This window comes from Grampus griseus (assembly GCF_964374135.1).
Source record: "Grampus griseus genome assembly, chromosome: 16".
Lineage (NCBI taxonomy): Eukaryota > Metazoa > Chordata > Mammalia > Artiodactyla > Delphinidae > Grampus > Grampus griseus.
Genome location: NC_139010.1, coordinates 58,490,212 through 58,511,095, shown reverse-complemented (window position 1 = coordinate 58,511,095; position 20,884 = coordinate 58,490,212). Strand labels below are relative to the sequence as shown.

General features: G+C 38.9%; 1 protein-coding gene across 1 annotated transcript in view; it reads left to right on the top strand.

The window, feature by feature from the left end:
- The window catches only part of LOC309834368 (cytochrome P450 2C23-like), a 31,827-nt gene extending 10,943 nt beyond the window's left edge, over positions 1–20,884 (top strand). The window contains exons 3-9 of the mRNA XM_082673044.1: positions 551–700; positions 1,403–1,563; positions 2,074–2,250; positions 13,564–13,705; positions 14,673–14,860; positions 18,511–18,652; positions 20,240–20,884. Of these exons, the coding sequence (XP_082529170.1) occupies positions 551–700; positions 1,403–1,563; positions 2,074–2,250; positions 13,564–13,705; positions 14,673–14,860; positions 18,511–18,652; positions 20,240–20,448 (1,169 nt within the window). The 3' untranslated portion in view covers positions 20,449–20,884. The remainder of the gene's footprint in view (positions 1–550; positions 701–1,402; positions 1,564–2,073; positions 2,251–13,563; positions 13,706–14,672; positions 14,861–18,510; positions 18,653–20,239) is intronic.

Here is a 20,884-nt window from a genome sequence, read left to right as displayed (position 1 = left end):
ATGAAAAAACACTGGTGTGAACATACTGAGTTCCTTTGCTCCTGAGTTTCTCCTTGTTCAGATTAGCTAACATTAGCTGTAGTAATTTCAGAGGCAAATGGAAACATATATTCCCTATTGCTCTGCTTTCCAGTTGCTTATCCTCTAATAGAGAAAATCACAGGTAGAATTAAACCACAAGTTAGAGGGATATTAAGTGTAAAACAGACACTCAGGAAAGAGGTTTGTGAGAACACATGCCAGTCTTTACTACTTTTAACAAAACCAGACAGAGGGCCCTTCCCACACTTGGGAATGTTCTCTACCTGCCAATGATCCACCTCCTGACTCCATCACCCCTGCCCTCTGTTGACCAGAGCTTGGGTTTTATTTTCTTTGTGACAAATATTTCACCCAAACCAAAGAATATGTTGTGCTCTTCAAAGGCCAGTTGCTAAATCCCTGAAAAGGGGCACTGGCAACAGTGCAGGGTGGACACAGGGGATAAGCTTCAGGGAAAGTCGGACTCCATGATGCAAAATTCTTTCCTGCTCTTTGCTTCTTTTCCTAGGAATCTTTTTCAGTAATGGAAACAGGTGGAAACAAATGCGACGCTTCTCCCTCATGACCCTGAGGAACTTTGGGATGGGGAAGAGGGGCCTCGAGGAGAGGGTCCAGGAGGAGGCCCAGTTTCTGGTGGAGGAGCTCAGGAAAACAGAGGGTGCGTTCCATTGACCATCCTTTGGGGCAAGGGGCTTCTACACACAGAGCTTCCCACCAAAGCTCCTCCTTTGGGAGGCACGCAATAGTCCACAATCTGCTCTATGAGTCAGGGCGTTGACTAGGAAAAAGGCAGCAGGAAGAAAATGACCCAAAACTGTTACTTAGGACTCACGAATCCTTTTGTTTGGATTCATCTCCCAACTTCGGCACTTACTGGATGTGTAAATTTGGACAAGTTACTTAACTTTTCTAAAACGCAGTTTCCTCATGTGAAAAATGGGGCTAAAAATCAAACCTCAGAATGAGGGTTAAATAATAAAGTTTGCAAAACATTTACACAGTATCCAGCATATATAATACTCCATATTACTTGTTGCTCTTATGGCTATTACAGTATTGCAAAACGTTACAGTTTGCAAAACATTTACACAGTATCCAGCATGTATAATACTCCATATTACCTGTTGCTCTTATGACTATTACAGTATTCATTGAGTAACATAATAATTAGTAGTAGTAGTGTAGTATAATACTATAAAGCATGTACTACTAGTAGAAGATCCCTACATCCTAATTTGAAGAAGTTTAGAGAAAATAAAATATAGGTATCAATCTGAGCAAGAGGGAGGCCCTGTTCTTGAAGCCCTAATGCAAGCTGATGAAAATTCTAAATGTTAGAATTTTTTTTTTCTCACATCAGCTCAGCCCTTGGACCCTGTCTTCATCCTCTCCTGTGCTTCCTGCAACGTGATCTGCTCCGTCCTCTTCAATGAGCGTTTCCACTACAACAATAAGACGTTACTCTCCCTGTTGAGTGTGTTAAATAAAAATTTTAATCGAATAAGCTCTCCCTGGAACCAGGTAAAGCCAAGTCTGCATCTGCCCTTGCAGTTGATCTCATGGGGGCACTGGGAGCCCATAGGCAGGGTAAAGGGCTGTGAGCTCCCCACCCTGCCCCACGAGCACGTGCCAACACAAGCACTGTCACCTTCCCACAACGTGTGTCTTGTCGAGTGGATGAGTGCAGTGTCGCTTACCCCAGCACCTATGGAAGGCTGCCCTATGCTTGCTTCTGTGAGTTGACTCCCACAAAAGAAGACATCACGTTCCCCGTTGCCTATGTTTCTTTTAAGGCCCCTACGCACATTCTCCCCTTCTCGACTCTGAGGTTGGCCAAGGGTGATTGAGCAAGGAGATGGGAAGGGGCTGCTCTCTCATGTACGTGATGGTCACCTTCCCTTCTTTTCTGCTCAGAAGCTTGAGGAAGGGATTCTCCCTAGCCAGACCCCACAGAGGGTTAGGTGCTCCACTTAGAAACACTGGTCTCTCTTCACAAACTGAATTGCTGATGTATTTTTTTTCTCATTTTAGATTTACAATCTATGGCCAAAACTCATAAAGCATCTCCCTGGAGAGCACAAAGCATTCTCAAAAAGGCTTAATGATGTTAAATATTTTATTCTGGAAAAAGTGAAGGAGCATCAGAAGTCCCTGGATCATAATAACCCTCGAGACTACATTGACTGTTTCCTCAGCAAGATGGAGCAGGTACTGTATGTGACATCTTTCCCTGGTATTATATTTTATCAGTCCATGGAAATGCAGGAAAGCATAATCACACCATGTAGGTAATTCTTTTTTTTTTTTTTAATTTGGTTGTGCTGGGTCTCAGTGGCGGCAGGCAGGCTCCTTAGTTGTGGCATGTGAACTCTTAGTTGCATCATGCATGTGGGATCTAGTTCCCTGACGAGGGATCTCACCCAGGCCCCCTGCATTGGAAGTGTGGAGTCTTAACCACTGCGCCACCAGGGAAGTCCCCATTTTGGTAATTCTTAATATTTTGATATCTTATGGCAATGGGGTACACTATTAACAATAACAGAAATTTAAAAATAGTCCAAAGCCCTCTTTTTCCTTTGTATTTTTATTTACTTCCTACACTTGGATATTAGCATTTAATGAAGTGTTCTCGATACATATTTACAATGACCTACATATATATATATATATATATAAATATATATATAAACATGCATATATATATATATATGCATGTTTCTGAGCATATATTTATCTTGGGGTGGCTAAACACACATGCATCTTCTCTACACATTATTTACACATACATAGTCAGCCATTTTTGCCACAGTGCTTCCCAGGTAGCATGTCATAGACCAATACATTATAAAAACTGGATTGTGTTTTCCCATAGAACAATCTTGTTATTTGAAACTGGTGATGGATAAAGTGTTCTAAGACAAATACATTATACGTTAACCATGGATGGTATTAAACATATTGAATAGCAAGTATCACACAGCCACCAACCCTTAGAACATCACTGACATAAAATACCAGCATGAGTGTCCAAGAGAACATCAGTAGAAAAACAGTCAAGACTGTGACAAACAATAGATTGTAAAAAAAGATATTTAAATGTATATACACATATAACAGCTTAAAACCTGAAAATAATTCTTTCAACCCTATAAAATTAACCTCATTTATGCCAAATTTCCTCAGATATATATAAACAAAAGAAAAACCACTCAAGTATATCATAAATGTGCAAGTTATAGCAAACAATTAATAATAACTTGTTTAGTCTTCTTAATCTCTAGGAGGGCTGATTTGGAAAGCTTGATTTCCTTAGAAAACATGTTGAAGGAAGGCATGTTGATGCCCTGTTTTCTTCTTAGAAATTTCCCTGGGGTCAGTAGAGTCATTCAAGCTCATTCCACTTATCAACAGTGTACATCGAAATAGCCTCTTCATTCTGATGGAAAAGTTTGTTGTTGGCTCTCAGAGGACTAGATGTTTGTCTGGAAAAGAGAGAAAAAAATAGCCAGGTTTTTAATTCAATCATTTAAAGATTTTATTTAGCACCAACTCTGTATCGGTCATGGTGCTTGGTAAATGGAATAAAATGATGAATCAGATACTACCCTGTAATTTTCTTTCATAGCACTTATCATAGTTTAACAAAATATTTATTTAATTTACCTCTATATTCTCCACTACACTGTATACTCCAAAGGGCTGGAGTATTGTCGATTTTTCACGCTTTGTATCATCAGCAACTAGCACAATGCCTAAAATATTGTAGATGCACATAAATATTTATTGAAATAATTATTGAATTAATTAATTAACAAAGATACAGTCCTTGACTTAATGGAGCTTACAGTCTAGTGCAAAGATCATCAAAACAAACAGTAACAATGAAGTGCTAATAGGGGAAGTACAAGATTGTTATGGGAGAATGTGGCAGGAACGCTAATGCTAGTCTAATTCGAGTCAGGAAGGGACTTCTAAACCAAGGCCCAGTGGATACATCCCTGCTCACATAGGTGAACAATTGAGCTGAGAGCTGAAAGGTGAGTAGGGATTATCTACATAAAAGTAGCAAAGAAAAATATACCAAGCAGAGGAACAAGATGTGCAAAGGCCCTGAGGCAGAGGGAAGCTTGGGGATATGAGGGGGTAGAGAGAAAGTCAGTGTGGCTGGAAGGGAGGGAGCAGGGGAGAGTGGTAGGAGAGAAGCTGAAACAGCAAGAGGTCAGCAGGCAGACCATTCATGCAGGGCCTGGCAGGACACATTAATTAGTTTAGCTTTTATCCTAATATCAGTGAAAATCATTTGCAGGGTCTAAGCACTGTGTAAAAGATGACCATATTTGTGATGTGGAGAACAGATTGTAGGGGTCAACAGTGGATGCAAGGAGAACAGCTAGGAGTTGTTTCAGGGTAAATTTTCTGGTGGCAGAGCCTAAAATAGGGATTTGTGTGGAAGTGATTTATTAAGGGAGTGCTATCAGGAGAAACTTCTATGTATGTGAATGAGAGAAACAGGATAAGGAAGGGGAAAAATTAAAAATAGATGTGGTTTCAGGTGAAGCCTAGTCTCTACCTGATCCTACAGGGGGCTCTAGAGTATAAATTGCACTGCAGAGTTTGTCCTTCCCTGGGGCAACGGAGCTGGGCTTTTGTACTCTTGCACCTATCAGTCATTGGTCACAGGCAGCCCCATGAGGGTGGTCTGGGAGACTGATTCCCTCCCACGCTTCTCTTGTCATTGTGGCTCCAGTGTCCAAGGGACTCCAGAGAAAGTTGCAGGTGTGAGCCAAAGCAGCTGTGAGGTAGGTTATCAGAACCAGTAAAAGGGATCTGAGCAGGGCACCAATAGCATTTTCTGTACGAGATGATTGCACTGGCCCAAGGCAAAGAAGATGGCCAAGGGTACTGGTGGTGGAAATGAAGAGACGTGGATAGATTTGAGATACTTTTAGGAGGTAAAATTAACAGTCTTGGTGGTGAGTTGGGAAATGCAAGAGATGAGGAGCTGTGTTCCTGGCTTGCCTAACTGGATGGAAGCTGGGGCCATTCACCAATACAGGAAACACTGGAAAGGGACCACGGACAGTTGTTAACATACATACCAAAGCCTTGAGATCCTCTGAAAGAGTAGAGGAAGGAACAAAAGAAAGTTGATACACCAACGTCTGGATTTCAACCATTCCTTCCTCTCCTGCCCTCCACATCTATTTTTCCTTTAAGATAACTATCAATAGAAAATGGGTAGACACTTCTGAAGCATTTCTGCTTTCCTGTAAGTTTTGTTGCATTATGTTTTAATCTCTAAACCTTACTACATAACAGATTTGGGTGTGTTAAGAATTAAACAAAATGGTGGAGTTCATTCTACTTAGCTAAATTACAGAGTTAGAACATAAATAGAAGATATATTGATATTTCCATTTTCTCCCTCACTCTCTTCCCAAGCAAAGATTTTTAAAAACCTACTGGAACTTTCTGTTGTGAGGGAGTTATTTAAAATGCTCAGTATTCCAGATCAAGGCAGTAAGAACTATAGGTAGGAAGTGGCAACGTGCCTAAAAACTTGACATCCATATGCAGAAATCATCCCATTTTGAAATGAACAGGAGAGACATGGTATAAAGAAACTGAGTTAAGAAAAATTTGATTCAGAGCTTTAAAAGTAAAGCTAATAGTTAAAAGGAGTGCTCTAATACTTTTCTTAAATTTAAAAACAGTGGTTTAAAAGCCCACCAAAAGTTAATCAGCAATGAAAATAATTTAATTATAGTGAAAAATAGAGATTTTATTAGCTTAACTAGTTTATATATATTAAACAATAATTTATTCAACAAATTCTTAGTCTGGCTATTATGCCAAGGGTTGGGGATACATCAACGAAGAAGATTTAATCCCTATTATTTTTAGTATAGTAATTGTAAAATAGAAAGCTCAGAGATTGGTTCAAGATGGCAGAGTGGAAGGACATGCACTCACTCCCTCTTGCGAGAGCACTGGAATCACAACTAACTGCTAACAGTCATCGACAGGAAGACACTGGAACTCACCAAAAAAGATACCCCACATCCAAAGACAAAGGAGAAGCCACAATGAGACAGTAGGAGGGGCTCAAGCACAATAAAATCAAAGCCCATAACCACTGGGTGGGTGACTCACAAACTGGAGAACAATTATACCACAGAAGTCCACCCACTGGGACTTCCCTGGTGGCACAGTGGTTAAGAATCTGCCTGCCAATGCAGGGATCACGGGTTCGATCCCTGGTCCGGGAAGATTGCACATGCTGCAGAGCAACTAAGACCATGCACCACAACTGCTGAGCCCATGTGCTGCAACTACTGAAACCCATGTGTCTAGAGCCCATGCTCCGCAACAAGAGAAGCCACCGCAATGAGAAGCCCACACACCACAACGAAGAGTAGTCCCCACTCACTGCAACTAGAGAAAGCCCGTGCAACAACAAAGACCCAACACAGCCAAAACTAAATAAATTAAAAAACAAAAAACAAATTCTTTAAAAAAAATTGAAAAAAAAAGAAGTCCACCCACTGGAGTGAAGCTTCTGAGCCCCAAGTCAGGCTTCCCAACCTGGGGGTCCGGCGACAGGAGGAGGAACCCCCCAGAGAATCAGACTTTGAAGGCTAGCAGGACTTGACTGAAGGACTTCAACAGGACTGGGGGAAACAGAGACTCCACTCTTGGAGGGCACACACAAAGTAGTGTGCACATCGGGACGCAGGGGGAAAGAGCAGTGACCCATAGAAGACTGAACCAGACCTACCTGCTAGTGTTGGAGGGTCTCCTGCAGAGGTCGGGGTGTGTGTGGCTGCGTCTCACCGTGAGGGCAAGGACACTGGCAGCAGAAGTTCTGGGGAGTACTCCTTGTCATGAGCCATCCAGGAGTCCACCAACAGCCCCACCAAAGAGCTTGTAGCCTCCAGTGCTGGGTCACCTCAGGCCAAACAACCAACAGGGAGGTTGATCAGCAGATAGCGGATTAAAGTTTTACTGAGCTTCTTCCCACCAGAGCAACACCCAGTTCTACTCACCACCAGTCCCTCCCATTAGGTAGTTTGCACAAGCCTCTTAGATAGCCTTATCCACCAGAGGGTAGACAGCAGAAGCAAGAAGAGCTACAATCCTGCAGCCTGTGGAATGAAAACCACATTCACAGAAAGACAGACAAAATGAAAAGGCAGAGGACCATGTACCAGATGCAGGAATAAGATAAAGCCCCAGAAAAACAACTAAGTGAAGTGGAGATAGGCAGCCTTCCAGAAAAAGAATTCAGAATAATGATGGTGAAGATGATCCAGGACCTCGGAAAAAGAATGGAGGCAAAGACTGAGAAGATGCAAGAAATGTTTAACAAAGACCTAGAAGAATTAAAGAACACACACCTAGAAGAATTAAAGAACAAACAAACAGAGATGAACGATACAATAACTGAAATGAAAAATACACTAGAAGGAATCAATAGCAGAATAACTGAGGCAGAAGAACGGATAAGTGACCTGGAAGACAGAATGGTGGAATTCACTGCTGTGGAACAAAATAAAGAAAAAAGAATGAAAATAAATGAAGACAGCCTAAGACCTCTGGGACAACATTAAATGCAACAACATTCGCATTATAGGGGTCCCAGAAGGAGAAGAGAGAGGGAAAGGACCTGAGAAAATATTTGAAGAGATTATAGTTGAAAACTTCGCTAATGTAGGAAAGGAAATAGCCTCCCAAGTTCAGGAAGCACAGAGAGTCCCAGGCAGGATAAACCCAAGGAGAAACACGCTGAGACACATAGTAATCAAACTGACAAAAACTAAAGACAAAGAAAAATTATTAAAAGCAACAAGGGTAAAACGACAAATAACATACAAGGGAACTCCCATAAGGTTAACAGTTGATTTCTCAGCAGAAACTCTACAAGCCAGAAGGGAGTGGCATGGTATATTTCAAGTGGTGAAAGGGAAGAACCTACAACCAAGATTACTCTACCCACAAGAATCTCATTCAGATTCGACGAAGAAATCAAAAGCTTTACAGACAAGCAAAAGCTAAGAGAATTCAGCACCACCAAACCAGCTCTACAACAAATGCTAAAGGAACTTCTCTAAGTGGGAAACACAAGAGAAGAAAAGAACCTACAAAAAAACCCCCAAAACAATTAAGAAAACGGTAATAGGAACATACATATCGATAATTACCTCAATGAATGGATTAAATGCTGAATTAAATGTGAATGGATTAAATGCTCCAACCAAATGACACAGGCTCACTGAATGGATGCACAAACAAAACCCATATACGTGCTGTCTACAAGAGACCCACTTCAGACTTAGGGACACATGCAGACGGAAAGTGAGGGGATGGAAAAAGATATTCCATACAAATGGAAACCAAAAGAAAGCTAGAGTAACAATACTCATATCAGATAAAATAGGCTTTAAAATAAAGAATGTTACAAGAGACAAGGAAGGACACTACATAATGATCAAGGGATCAACCCAGGAAGAAAATATAACAATTATAAATATATATGCACCCAACATAGGAGCACCTCATTACATAAGGCAAATGCTAACAACTATAAAAGAGGAAATCGACAGTAACATCATAATAGTGGGGGACTTTAACACCTCACTTACACCAATGGACAAATCATCCAGACAGAAAATTAATAAGGAAACACAGGCTTTAAATGACACATTAGACCAGATAGATTTAACTGATATTTATAGAACCTTCCACCCAAAAGTGGCAGAATACACCTACTTCTCAAGTGTACATGGAACATTCTCCAGGATAGATCATATCTTGGGTCACAAATCAAGCCTTGGAAAATTTGAGAAAATTGAAATCGGATCAAGCATCTTTTCTGACAACAATGCTATGAGATTGGAAATCAATTACAGGAAAAAAAACTGGAAAAAACACACATACATGGAGGCTAAACAGTGTGCTACTAAATAACCAAGAGATCACTAAAGAAATCAAAGAGGAAATCAAAACATACCTAGAGACAAATGACAACAAACCATGACAATCCAAAACCTATGGGATGCAGCAAAAGCAGTTCTAGAGCAATACAATCCTACCTCAAGAAGCAAGAAAAATCTCAAATAAACAATCTAACCTTACACCTAAAGGAACTACAGAGACAAGAACAAACAAAACCCAAAGTTAGTAGAAGGAAAGAAATCATAACAATCAGAGCAGAAATAAATGAAATAGAAACAAAGAAAACAATAGCAAAGATCAATAAAACTAAAAGCTGGTTGTCTGAAAAGATAAACAAAATTGATAACCCTTTAGCCAGACTCATCAAGAAAAAGAGGGAGAGGACTCAAATCAATAACATTAGAAATGAAAAAGAAGTGACAATGGACACCACAGAAATACAAAGCATCATAAGAGACTACTACAAGCAACTCTATGCCAATAAAATGAGCAACCTGGAAGAAAGGGACAAGTTCTTAGAAAGGTATAACCTTCCAAGACTGAACCAGGAAGAAATAGAAAATATGAACAGACCAATCACAAGTAATGAAATTGAAACTGTGATTAAAAATCTTCCAGCAAACAAAAGTGCAGGACCAGATGGCTTCACAGGTGAATTCTATCAAACATTTAGGGAAGAGCTAACACCCATCCTTCTCAAACTCTTCCAAAAAATTGCAGAGGAAGGAACACTCCCAAACTCATTCTATGAGATCCACATCACCCTGATACCAAACAAGACAAAGATACTCCAAAAAAAGAAAATTACAGGGCTTCCCTGGTGGCACAGTGGTTGAGAGTCCGCCTGCCGATGCAGGGGACACGGGTTCGTGCCCTGGTCCAGGAAGATCCCACATGCCGCGGAGTGGCTGGGCCCGTGAGCCATGGCCGCTGAGCCTGCGCATCCGGAGCCTGTGCTCTGCAGCGGGAGAGGCCACAGCAGTGAGAGGCCCGCGTGCCGCAAAAAAAAAAAAAAAGAAAAAAGAAAATTACAGACCAATATCGCTGATGAATATAGATGCAAAAATCCTCAACAAAATACTAGCAAACAGAATCTGGCAACACATTAAAAGGATCATACACCATGATCAAATGGGATTCATCCCAGTGATGCAAGGATTCTTCAACGTACGCATATGAATCAATGTGATACACCATATTAACAAACTGAAGAATGAAAACCATATGATCATCTCAATAGATGCAGAAAAGGCTTTTGACAAAATTCAACACCAATTTATGATAAAAACTCTCCAGAAAGTGGGCCTGGAGGGAACCTACCTCGACATAATAAAGGCCTCATACGACAAACCCACAGCAAACATCATTCTCAATGGTGAAAAACTGAAAGCATTTCCTCTAAGATCAGGAACGAGACAAGGATGTCCATTCCTGCCACTGTTATTCAACATAGTTTTGGAAGTCCTAGCCATGGCAATCAGAGAAGAAAAAGAAATAAAAGGAATCCAAATAGGAAAAGAAGAAGTAAAACTGTCACTGTTTGCAGATGACATGACACTATACATAGAGAATCCTGAAGATGCCACCAGAAAACTACTAGAGCTAAATCAGTGAATCTGGTAAAGTTGCAGGATACAAAATTAATGCACAGAAATCTCTTGCATTCCTATACACTAACAACAAAAGATCAGAAAGAGAAATTAAGGAAACACCTCCATTCACCACTGCAACAAAAAGAATACAATATCTAGGAACAAACCTACTAAGGAGGTAAAAGACCTGTACTGAGAAAACTATAAGACACTAATGAAAGAAATCAAAGATGACACAAACAGATGGAGAGATATACCGTGTTCTTGGATTGGAAGAATCAGTACTGTGAAAATGACTATACTACCCAAAGCAATCTAAAGATTCAATGCAATCCCTATCAAATTACCAATGGCACTTTTTACAGAACTAGAATAAAAAAGTCTTAAAATTTGTATGGAGACACAAAAACCCCAAATAGCCAAAGCAATCTTGAGGGGAAAAAAATGGAGCTGGAGGAATCAGACTCCCTGACTTCAGACTATACTACAAAGCTATAGTAATCAAGACAATATGGTACTGGCACAAAAACTGAAATATAGATCAATGCAACAGGATAGAAAGCCCAGAGATAAATCCCCACACCTATGGTCAACTAATCTATGACAAAGGAGGCAAGGATATACAATGGAGAAAAGACAGTCTCTTCAATAAGTGGTGCTGGGAAAACTGGACAGCTACATGTAAAAGAATGAAATTCAAAAAAAAAAAATAAAGAATGAAATTCAAACACTCCCTAACACCATACCCAAAAATAAACTGAAAATGGATTAAAGATCTAAATGTAAGACCGGACACTATAAAACTCTTAGAGGAAAACATAGGAAGAACACTCTTTGACAAAAATCACAGCAAGATCTTTTTTTGACCCACCTTCTAGAGTAATGGAAAGGAAAACAAAAATAAACAAATGGGACCTAATGAAACTTAAAAGCTTTTGCACAGCAAAGGAAACTATAAACAAGATGAAATGCCAGCCCTCAGAATGGGAGAAGATATTTGCAAATGAATCAACAGACAAAGGATTAATCTCCAAAATATATAAGCAGCTCATGCAGCTCAATATTAGAAAAACAAACAACCCAATCAAAAAATGGGCAGAAGACCTAAATAGACATTTCTCCAAAGAAGACATACAGATGGCCAAGAAGCACATGAAAACCTGTTCAGCATCACTAATTATTAGAGAATTCAAATCAAAACTACAATGAGGTATCTCTCCTCACACCAGTTAGAATGGGCATCATGAGAAAATCTACAAACAACGAACACTGGAGAGGGTGTGGAGAAAAGGGAACCCTCTTGCACTGTTGGTGGGAATATAAATTGATAGAGCCACTGTGGAGAACAGTATGGAGGTTCCTTAAAAAACTGAAAGTAAAATTACCATATGACCCAGCAATCCCATTCCTGGCCATATACCCAGAGGAAACCATAATTCAAAAAGACACATGCACCCCAATGTTCATTGTAGCAATATTTACAATAGCCAATCATGGAAGCAACCTAAATCCCCATCGACTGACGAATGGATAAAGAAGATGTGGTACATATATACAATGGAATATTACTCAGCCATAAAAAGGAATGAAATTGGGTCATTTGTAGAGACGTGAATTGATCTAGAGACTGTCATACAGAGTGAAGTAAGTCAGAAAGGGAAAAACAAATATCGTATATTAATGTGTATATGTGGAATCTAGAAGAATGGTACAGATGAGCTGGTTTGCAAGGCAGAATTAGAGACACAGATGTAGAGAACAAACGTATGGACACCAAGGGAGGAAAGTCGGGGGAGTGGGGTTGGGGTGTGATGAATTGGGAGATGGGGATTGACATATATACACTAATATGTATAAAATGGATGACTAATAAGAACCTGCTGTATAAAAAAATAAATAAAATTCTAAAATTCAACAAAAAAGAAAAAAATTGGAGAATATATGCCAAAATATTGTCAATGTTTATTACTTAAATGATAGGATTAATTTTCTTCTAGTTCCCCTGTAATTTCTAAATTTTTGACAATGTTCATGTATTTGTACACATATAATGCATTCCTGTATGTAACACTACAATGTATTTGTATTTCTATGATGTATATGTATTACTTTTGCAAAGTTAATGTAGATATATGAAAAAAATAAGAATAAAAATATATTCTTGATTTAAACATTAGAAGGGTGCAAAAAAAAAAAAAAAAAGAAAGCTCACTCACTGTTTTTAAGCCCTGGATCAGTTTATTTTCTAAAGACTTTGTAGATCCCATGCAAAAAATTATAAGTTAAAATGTCCTATATGTACAAGTACAATCTTCATATTAGAAATGCCAATAATGGGGGTGGGTGGAAGGGAGGCTTAAGAGGGAGGGGATTTATGTATACATATAGCTGATTTACTTTGCTGTACAGCAGAAACTAACACAACATTGTAAAGCAATTATACTCCAATAAAAAAAAATGAAATGCCATTAATAATGATGTGTCATATGTGAGAGTGTGGGGCTGTGAATACCTAAGTCTTTGTAAGTGAAGGGAACAGACCAGTCCCAAACCAGTGATTTCTCTACATTGTGCTCACACAGAGCTTATCATCTAGTCTTTTTCATTAAATATAATAAAAGAAGATACCATTTACTGAGTATTTGTATATATGAAGAATTTTTCCAAGATCTTCCACCCATTAATTCTTTTAATTTTTATAATAACCCTATGGTATATGTTCTACTTTTTACCCCAATTTCACAGATGATGAAATTGAGTAAAAAGGTAAAGTAACTTGCCAAGGGCACACATCTGTTCATTGACCAACCCGGGATTTGAACCAGAAGTTTCGATTCCATGACGGATTTCTTTATCTACCACCCTACCGTGCACAAAATGAAGCCTATTGCTAGTGATGGGGTGTGATCATAGAGCTCTGATAAGCCACTGACTTCTTTTTAACTCATGTGGCCATTAACTCTACCATCTACAGGAGAAACAGAACCCAGAGTCTGAATTTCACTTGGAGAACTTGACAACCTGTGGATCAAATCTGTTTTCAGCGGGAACAGAGACAACCAGTCTCACTCTGAGCTATGGGTTCCTGCTCCTAATGAAATACCCTGAGGTTCAAGGTACAGCAAATATCCTAAGTATTTATGTAGGATAAAATATGAGCTCCTGGCACTGGTGAGGGTGGGAAGATACCACTGGCAGTGACAACTTCTCTTTCTTTGGACTGCCTTGTAGAACGTCATGCAAAGGGTCATCCATGGTTTGATCAGAATTATATCAAATGATGCTGACAAGAAAGAGAGACCTTTATGAACCCAAAGGCTTTCATTTAAGTTTAAACACAGAGGAGCTTCTGAATCCCAACTCTTCCATATGTGATGCAATGCTGAAGAGTGAGCCCTATTTAGATGAGGGATGCATGGATTCCCACGATGGCTTCTCATTCTCGGCCTGCCCATACCTGGCTGTGTGACCTCAAACAAGTTATTTCACCTCACAGGCCTGTGTTTTTCCGTCTTGAGAATGGATCAGACTCCCCAAAGGGAATTTTTAGCTCCAATGTAATTTAAAATTAAAAAATGAAATTGTAGTAGCGTGATTTTCTCAAGCACGTTCTCAGAGCACAGGTCTTAGAAAGCCAGTGTTTATACTGCTTAACAAAATGGTGTTTGCCATTCCCACAAAATGTGTAGGACACTGGATGAGGCTGACAAAGGAGATGCTCCCACTAGAGTGAGGATTAAACATTTCCTCTCCACAGCTGCTTTGCCAGGAATCTGGGGTAAACCTTAATCCCTGCCACAGAGGTCATCTCCTCACCCATACAGGAGGACAAACCAATTCAGGCAGGAGGCCAAGGACATAGCTGATGCAGCTTTTATGTTTCCTGCAGCAAAATCTCTGGTCTTTTAGATCAGAAAATAGAAAATAGAAATTCCATTGAGGAGCAGACCAGTGGGCTGTTTAGCAACATGTCTTTGACCTTGGGAGCCTTTTCTAGGCCACTGTCTATTATACATCGTAAGCATTTCCAGGTATCCAGGGGACACATCTCTTGAGTAGCATTCATGATTCATGTCTTTGCAGCCAAAGTTCATGAAGAAATTGACCGTGTAATTGGATGCAACCAAAGCCCCTGCATGAAGGACAAGATAAAGCTGCCCTATACAGAGGCCGTGCTTCATGAGATACAAAGATACATCACCCTCCTTCCTTCTAACATGCCCCGTACTGTGGCCCGGGATACGAAATTCAGACAATACTTCATCCCTAAGGTTAGAGGTGTCTGGGAAACCTGGGTGGGATAGAAGGGGCAGCATGATACCTCAGTGGGGCCTGAGGCATCTCAGTTCTGTTTCAGGAAGAGAGGCAATTGAGAAACATAGAAAGAACACAAGGTCAGAGTCACATGACCTGGGTTTGCAATCTGTCATTGCCATGCAGTGCACCCTCAGGCCATTATGTCACCTCTGTGGTCCTGTCTCTGCCTTCCTGGAATGGGGAAGCTGACCTGGGGCTCCCAAGGCCCCTCACACTCTCACGTAGAATGTATTGAGGGAGAAGTGATTTGCATTAATGCGAATGTTGTGGGAACAGAAACCTGATTTTCCATGATGGATTTTAAATAGGGGGAAGAGATGGAAAATGTATCTGCAGCTCTAAAGTAATCAAGTCAAATGTCAGCTTTCTTTAACCCGAATTCTTTCCTCTGAAGACCTCATATACCAGGACATTTGGGATATTGCTGCCCATGACAGTTAACAATTATCAAAAGAGTAGTCAGTCTTCTGTAGTCAGTCTTCTGTAGTGATTAAGGGGTTGGGTTTTACATTTAATCCATTCAAGAGTATAGAAGAGGAAGAAAAGGTGACAGAATACTGCAAAACTGAAACAGCTCCCAACCTTACTACCAAACGTCAATGCAAAAGTCTATTAACACATAAGTCTAGCATCACATTAAAAATACTACATCACCAGCAAGTGAAGGTAATCAGGAACACAGGAATGGTCTAACACCAGAAAATCTGGTTTATTATCACCATATAAGTAGAACTTAGAGAAAAATCACATGATAATCACATTTGTACAGAAAATGCTTTTGATAATATTAAAGAGTTTAACCCTTAAAAAAATAGGAATAGATAAATACCTCATTAGCCATGGAAAACATATTTCCCAAATCATGCTTTTTGACTAAAAGCATTCCTATTAATATCAGGAATAAGACAAGGCTATCCACCATTACCAGTATTTAACTAGAATTAGAAAAAGGTAATGAGGTAAAACATTTAAGAGGCGGGGTCGATTTGTAGGTGACATAATTGTACCTGGAAAACTCAAGAAAATTAACTTAAGTACCACTGCAAAAATAGAATTTTCCAGTGGTTGGGTACAAATTTATTATTAAAAAAATCAATTTCTACCCTATATAAAATAAAAGCTATGTTTTAAAAACATAATGAATAAAAGCTTTTTATTGATAAAAACGAGGATAAAATACTTAGGAATATACTTGATAAGAAATTTGCAAGATTTATACCAAAAAAAAAACCCCTTAAAATGTTAATGAAAGATACACAAGTTTTGAATAAATTAGATTTATTCTGTGTTCAGGTAGGAAGATAGCAGTTACCCTGAAATTAATCTATGCATTTATGAGATCTCAATGAAAATATAAACTAGATACTTTTTTGGAACTAAACTAACAGATCTCAAATTTGATGTGGGAAATTAAAAAATAAAGAATAGTCAGGGACAGGTCCTACCAAATATTAAAATATAAGGTCACAGTTATTAAAGCACTATAATACAGCTTCTTGAGTAGACAGATCAATCAAATAAAGTCTAGAAATAAATGTAATTATACATGGAAACTTAGTATATGATAAAGTGGCTTTTTCCTTGTAACCTAGAGGAAAAATATTGATTATTCAGTTGTAGAACTCCCAGGGGAGTTGGAAAAAAAAGAATAATAAATCCCTACCTCAAACTTTCATATAAAATAAATCTTATATGAAAATTTATTCTTGGTGGCTCAAATATATACACATAGGATATTAAACTATAAAAGTGCTAAGGATAAAAGCAATAACTTTTTTTGAGAATTTCAGAGTGAAGAAAGACTTTCTAACATTGACCAAAGAAAAGAGGAATAAGAGGGCTATACATTTAAAAATGGATAAATTTGGTTACATGCAAGTAAGAAAAATCTACCTAAGAAAAAGAAACAAAGTCAAAAGACAAATGACAAACTGAGACAAAATGTTTCATAGTTCATAAGAACAAAGAACTAATTACTGAAAAATAAAATGAACTCCTACAGTCAGCATGAAAAAACCCCAGAACCAACAGATAGAATGCATGGGAGACAAAATTTAAATTTGAGTGAAAGTAATTACAAATGGTTTTAAATATGTGAAAATATACTTACACAATAAAATATATTGAAAATAAAAATGATAAAGAAACATGTTTTCACTTGTCACAATATGTTGGCAAGATATAAAAAAACATATGTTTTTGCTAGTAGTATAAATTGGTGTAACTTCCATGGAAGGCATCATTGCAATTTCTGTGAAAATTCAAAACGTGCATAGCAATTTGAAAAGCAGTTCCACTACTAGGAATTTATCCTTTGTGTATATTTCCCCCCAAATAATATTCATTGCAGCAGTATTGGTGCCGAATATTCATTTAAAAAGGACTTAAAATTATTATTATTATTATTTTTGGCCACGCTGCATGGCTTACAGGATCTTAGATCCCCGACCAGGGATCGAAAGTGGCCCCCGGCAGTGAAAGCACCAAGTCCTAACCACTGGACCGCCAGGGAATTCCCTAAAAATTATTTATGTAAAGTAGAATACTAAGCAAGCGACAGAACTGTACAGGATGCTACTATTTGTGGAAAAAGTAGGAAATAGGTGTGTACCTTTTTTTTTTAATCCATAAGATATCTCATAAAGGATATATCGTACACTGGTAACAGTGATTACATTAAGAAGGAAACCAGGGGACTTGAGTCTAGGAAAGAGACTTATTTTCACTTTGTACCCTTTTGTACTTTTTTTTTTTGTATTTTATACCATGTGCATGTATTACCTACTCCAAAACTTGTGAAATAACGTTTCAGGAAATACGAAATGAGGTAAAAATGGGAAGAGGAGGCTTTCACTTAAACAGGGGTGCTTTATGACCCATAGATAGATGGGTCAAATTCTAACCATGCCACTTGCTAAAAGTATAACCTCAAGTAAGTTATTTCTTCTCTCTGAATCTCAATTTCTGCATTTATACAATGTGAAACAAACAAACAAACAAAAAGAGCCTACTGAATATGGTTGAAGTGAGAATTAAATTTATAAACTACTAAACACAGTGTCAGGTAAATGTGAAGCGTTCCGTATCAATGGTCATTATTATTTTGTCATTTAAATCTCACAAAATCTAATGGGGCAAAGAGGAAAGCCTATTGTTGTTACCCCACCCCGTTTTACAAGTGAGGGAAGTGGGGTTTGATCCAATAGATTTTATAGATTACAAGTTTCCATCTCTCATTTTCTTCCATTCACACTTGAATTCAGAAAGAAAAAAATTATGAAATGTGAGCTCTTTCTATTTGAGGCAACAATTCCAGTAAAGCGCATGTCTAGACAATATGGGTTGCAAACCTTAGCTTTTTAACAATTGATTATTGCACATTGACCATAACAGTGCTCTTCCCACAGAGAACCATCTTATTACTTGATAAAAGATCTTGTATGGTGATGTGTGTAAAAGAGCCATCACATGAGACAGTTTTCTCCAGGCAAACTTAAGAGTGCTCGATCCTATTTAATCCACTGTGATTAAAAGTACTAGACTTTTTAGGGACCAAAGGTAAGCATGATAACGTGCCACTCCACTCTCCATTTCTTGGTTCCAGGGCGCTACTGTATTGCCATTACTGTCTTCGGTCCTGTACGATTGCAAGGAATTTCCCAACCCAGAGAAGTTTGACCCAGGTCACTTTTTGGATAAAAATGGCAGCGTCAGGAAAACAGAATACTTCGTGCCTTTTTCCATGGGTAAATACAAATACACCCCATCCAAACCATACACATGAACCTTTTGGATAACTTTTAGCTTTACTGAATATGGCATAACTAAGTAATCCACTGATGATAGCAAAGTCAATCAAATCAATCTGTTATAAACCCCCAAATCGGGATGGATCCATTTAAGTCTGTATACCAGTAGGATCAGGTAAGTCTTCCAGAGACTCTTTTGTTGTTTGGTGATTGAGTTCAATGCTAGTTTTTAAAGAAACCAAGGCAAATCAATTTAATTCAGATGTCACACATTATCAGATAACAAAGGGACCTCCTTTTACAAACTCTTGCCTGTTGATCTCCCTTTCATAATATGACTTTTTCAAAACAAAATGTTCCAGTTTCTCTCTTCTTAAACAATTATTAACCATTATTAATATTCTGATTCTTAGAGAGGCCATCAGAGACACCTTGGCCACTTCATCCTCTTTCTTCCCCTCTGAAATCCGGAGCCCCACATACGCTTGCCTCTTTGCAAGCGCTGGTTGGCTCCCAGTTGCTAGTTCTCATAAAGTCATAAAGACAACTTAGGATTGCTCAGCACCCATTCTTTTTCTTTGTTACCCTAGTCAATCATTTGATTAGTATTTTCAAAAATAACAGTATGTTTTATTTCTAATCACAGTGATAGTAAGTGTTCAATATAAAAGATGGAAAATGCAGAAGAGCAAAAAAAAAAAAAAAAAGAAAAGAGGGAGTTCCCTGGTGGTGCAGTGGTTGGGAGTCCACCTGCCAATGCGGGAGACGCGGGTTCCGGCCCTGGCCCAGGGGCTCCCACATACCAAGGAGCGAAGGCTGCTGGGCGCACCGCGGCGAGGAGTGGCCCCTGCTCTCCGCAGCCTGGTGGGGGGTAGGGGGGGCGCGGGGGGCGGGGCGCGAGCAGCCGCGAGGACCCAGCGCAGCCATAAATAGATGGATGAGTGGATGGGTGGATTTGTAAAAAGGAAAAAAAGAAAAAGGAAAATCATTTGCAATTTCAGACTATAGCCTGAATTTCAGATTCAGGCTATAACCGCTGTTAATATTTTGCTATATATACTTCACACAGTTGTCTAGATATACATAATAAACGTATATTTTATTTTAAAAAATCAGGCTCATTCTGTACAATCTATTTGATAACCTGCTTTTGCTTAGTGTGTTGTGATATAAGACAGTATTAAATAATCTTCTGTACAAACATGTTTAGGTTGTGTTGCATGATAGATGCACAAGGATTTATTTAATTAATCCAGTATAGGTGGATGTCTAGTTTTCAACTAACTCATCAGTGTCATAAATAACAATGCAAGTGACACCCGCATAGGTGAATCTCTAATTCCTACAGATAAATCCCCAGAAGGAGAATTACTGAATTAAGAGTGAAAATTTCTTCAGAGTTTTGATATGTATTGACAAATATCCGTCTAGAAGAACTGTACCAGTTCATTGTCCTCCAACAGTTTCTTAGCCATCCCTTTTCTGATCAGTGTTTTCATTGGCTGTTAGGAGTGTATAGTATTTGAATACGAGCTATTGTATTTGAATTTGGAGCAAGCTAATGGAACTGTCTCCTCCTTCCAGGGAAACGGGCATGTGTTGGAGAGGGCCTGGCCCGCGTGGAGTTGTTCCTGTTTCTCACCACCATTCTGCAAAACTTTGTCCTGAAGCCCCTGGGGGAGCCAAAGGACATAGAGACCAAACCCATTGTTACGGGGTTTATCAACATCCCACAACCCTACAAGCTGTGCTTTATCCCTAGACAAAAGAACTTTTCTCTTTTAACAACTTAAATCAAAGTAATTGCTTTTTCCTCTCATTCCTTCTCCCACCCCATAGTCTCTTTTCATTTTAAATACTGCTAGGACAGAAACACTACTCGCTAAAAGCTTGATGGACATTTGTTTAAACCTACAAATCCCTTGCCAAAAAGGATCTGGGTCCTGAAAACGCCAAGGGTAAAACAATATACTTATATCCTATAGAGTACTTTATAAACCATGATCCAGCCAAACCAGGCCCAGGCCCACAGAAGGCCTTTACTGAGACAATTGGCAAATAGTGGAGCCTTCACTCTTTCTGTGGCTTTGGAGATATGCTGATTTTCTATAGTTTTTCAAAATAGAGAAATTAATATAATGGCCTATGTGTATTTTTTCCTATTTCCAATGGAAAGCACTTACATGATTTCTGCCACATTCACAAAATAAATCCTTTTTTTCCACAGTA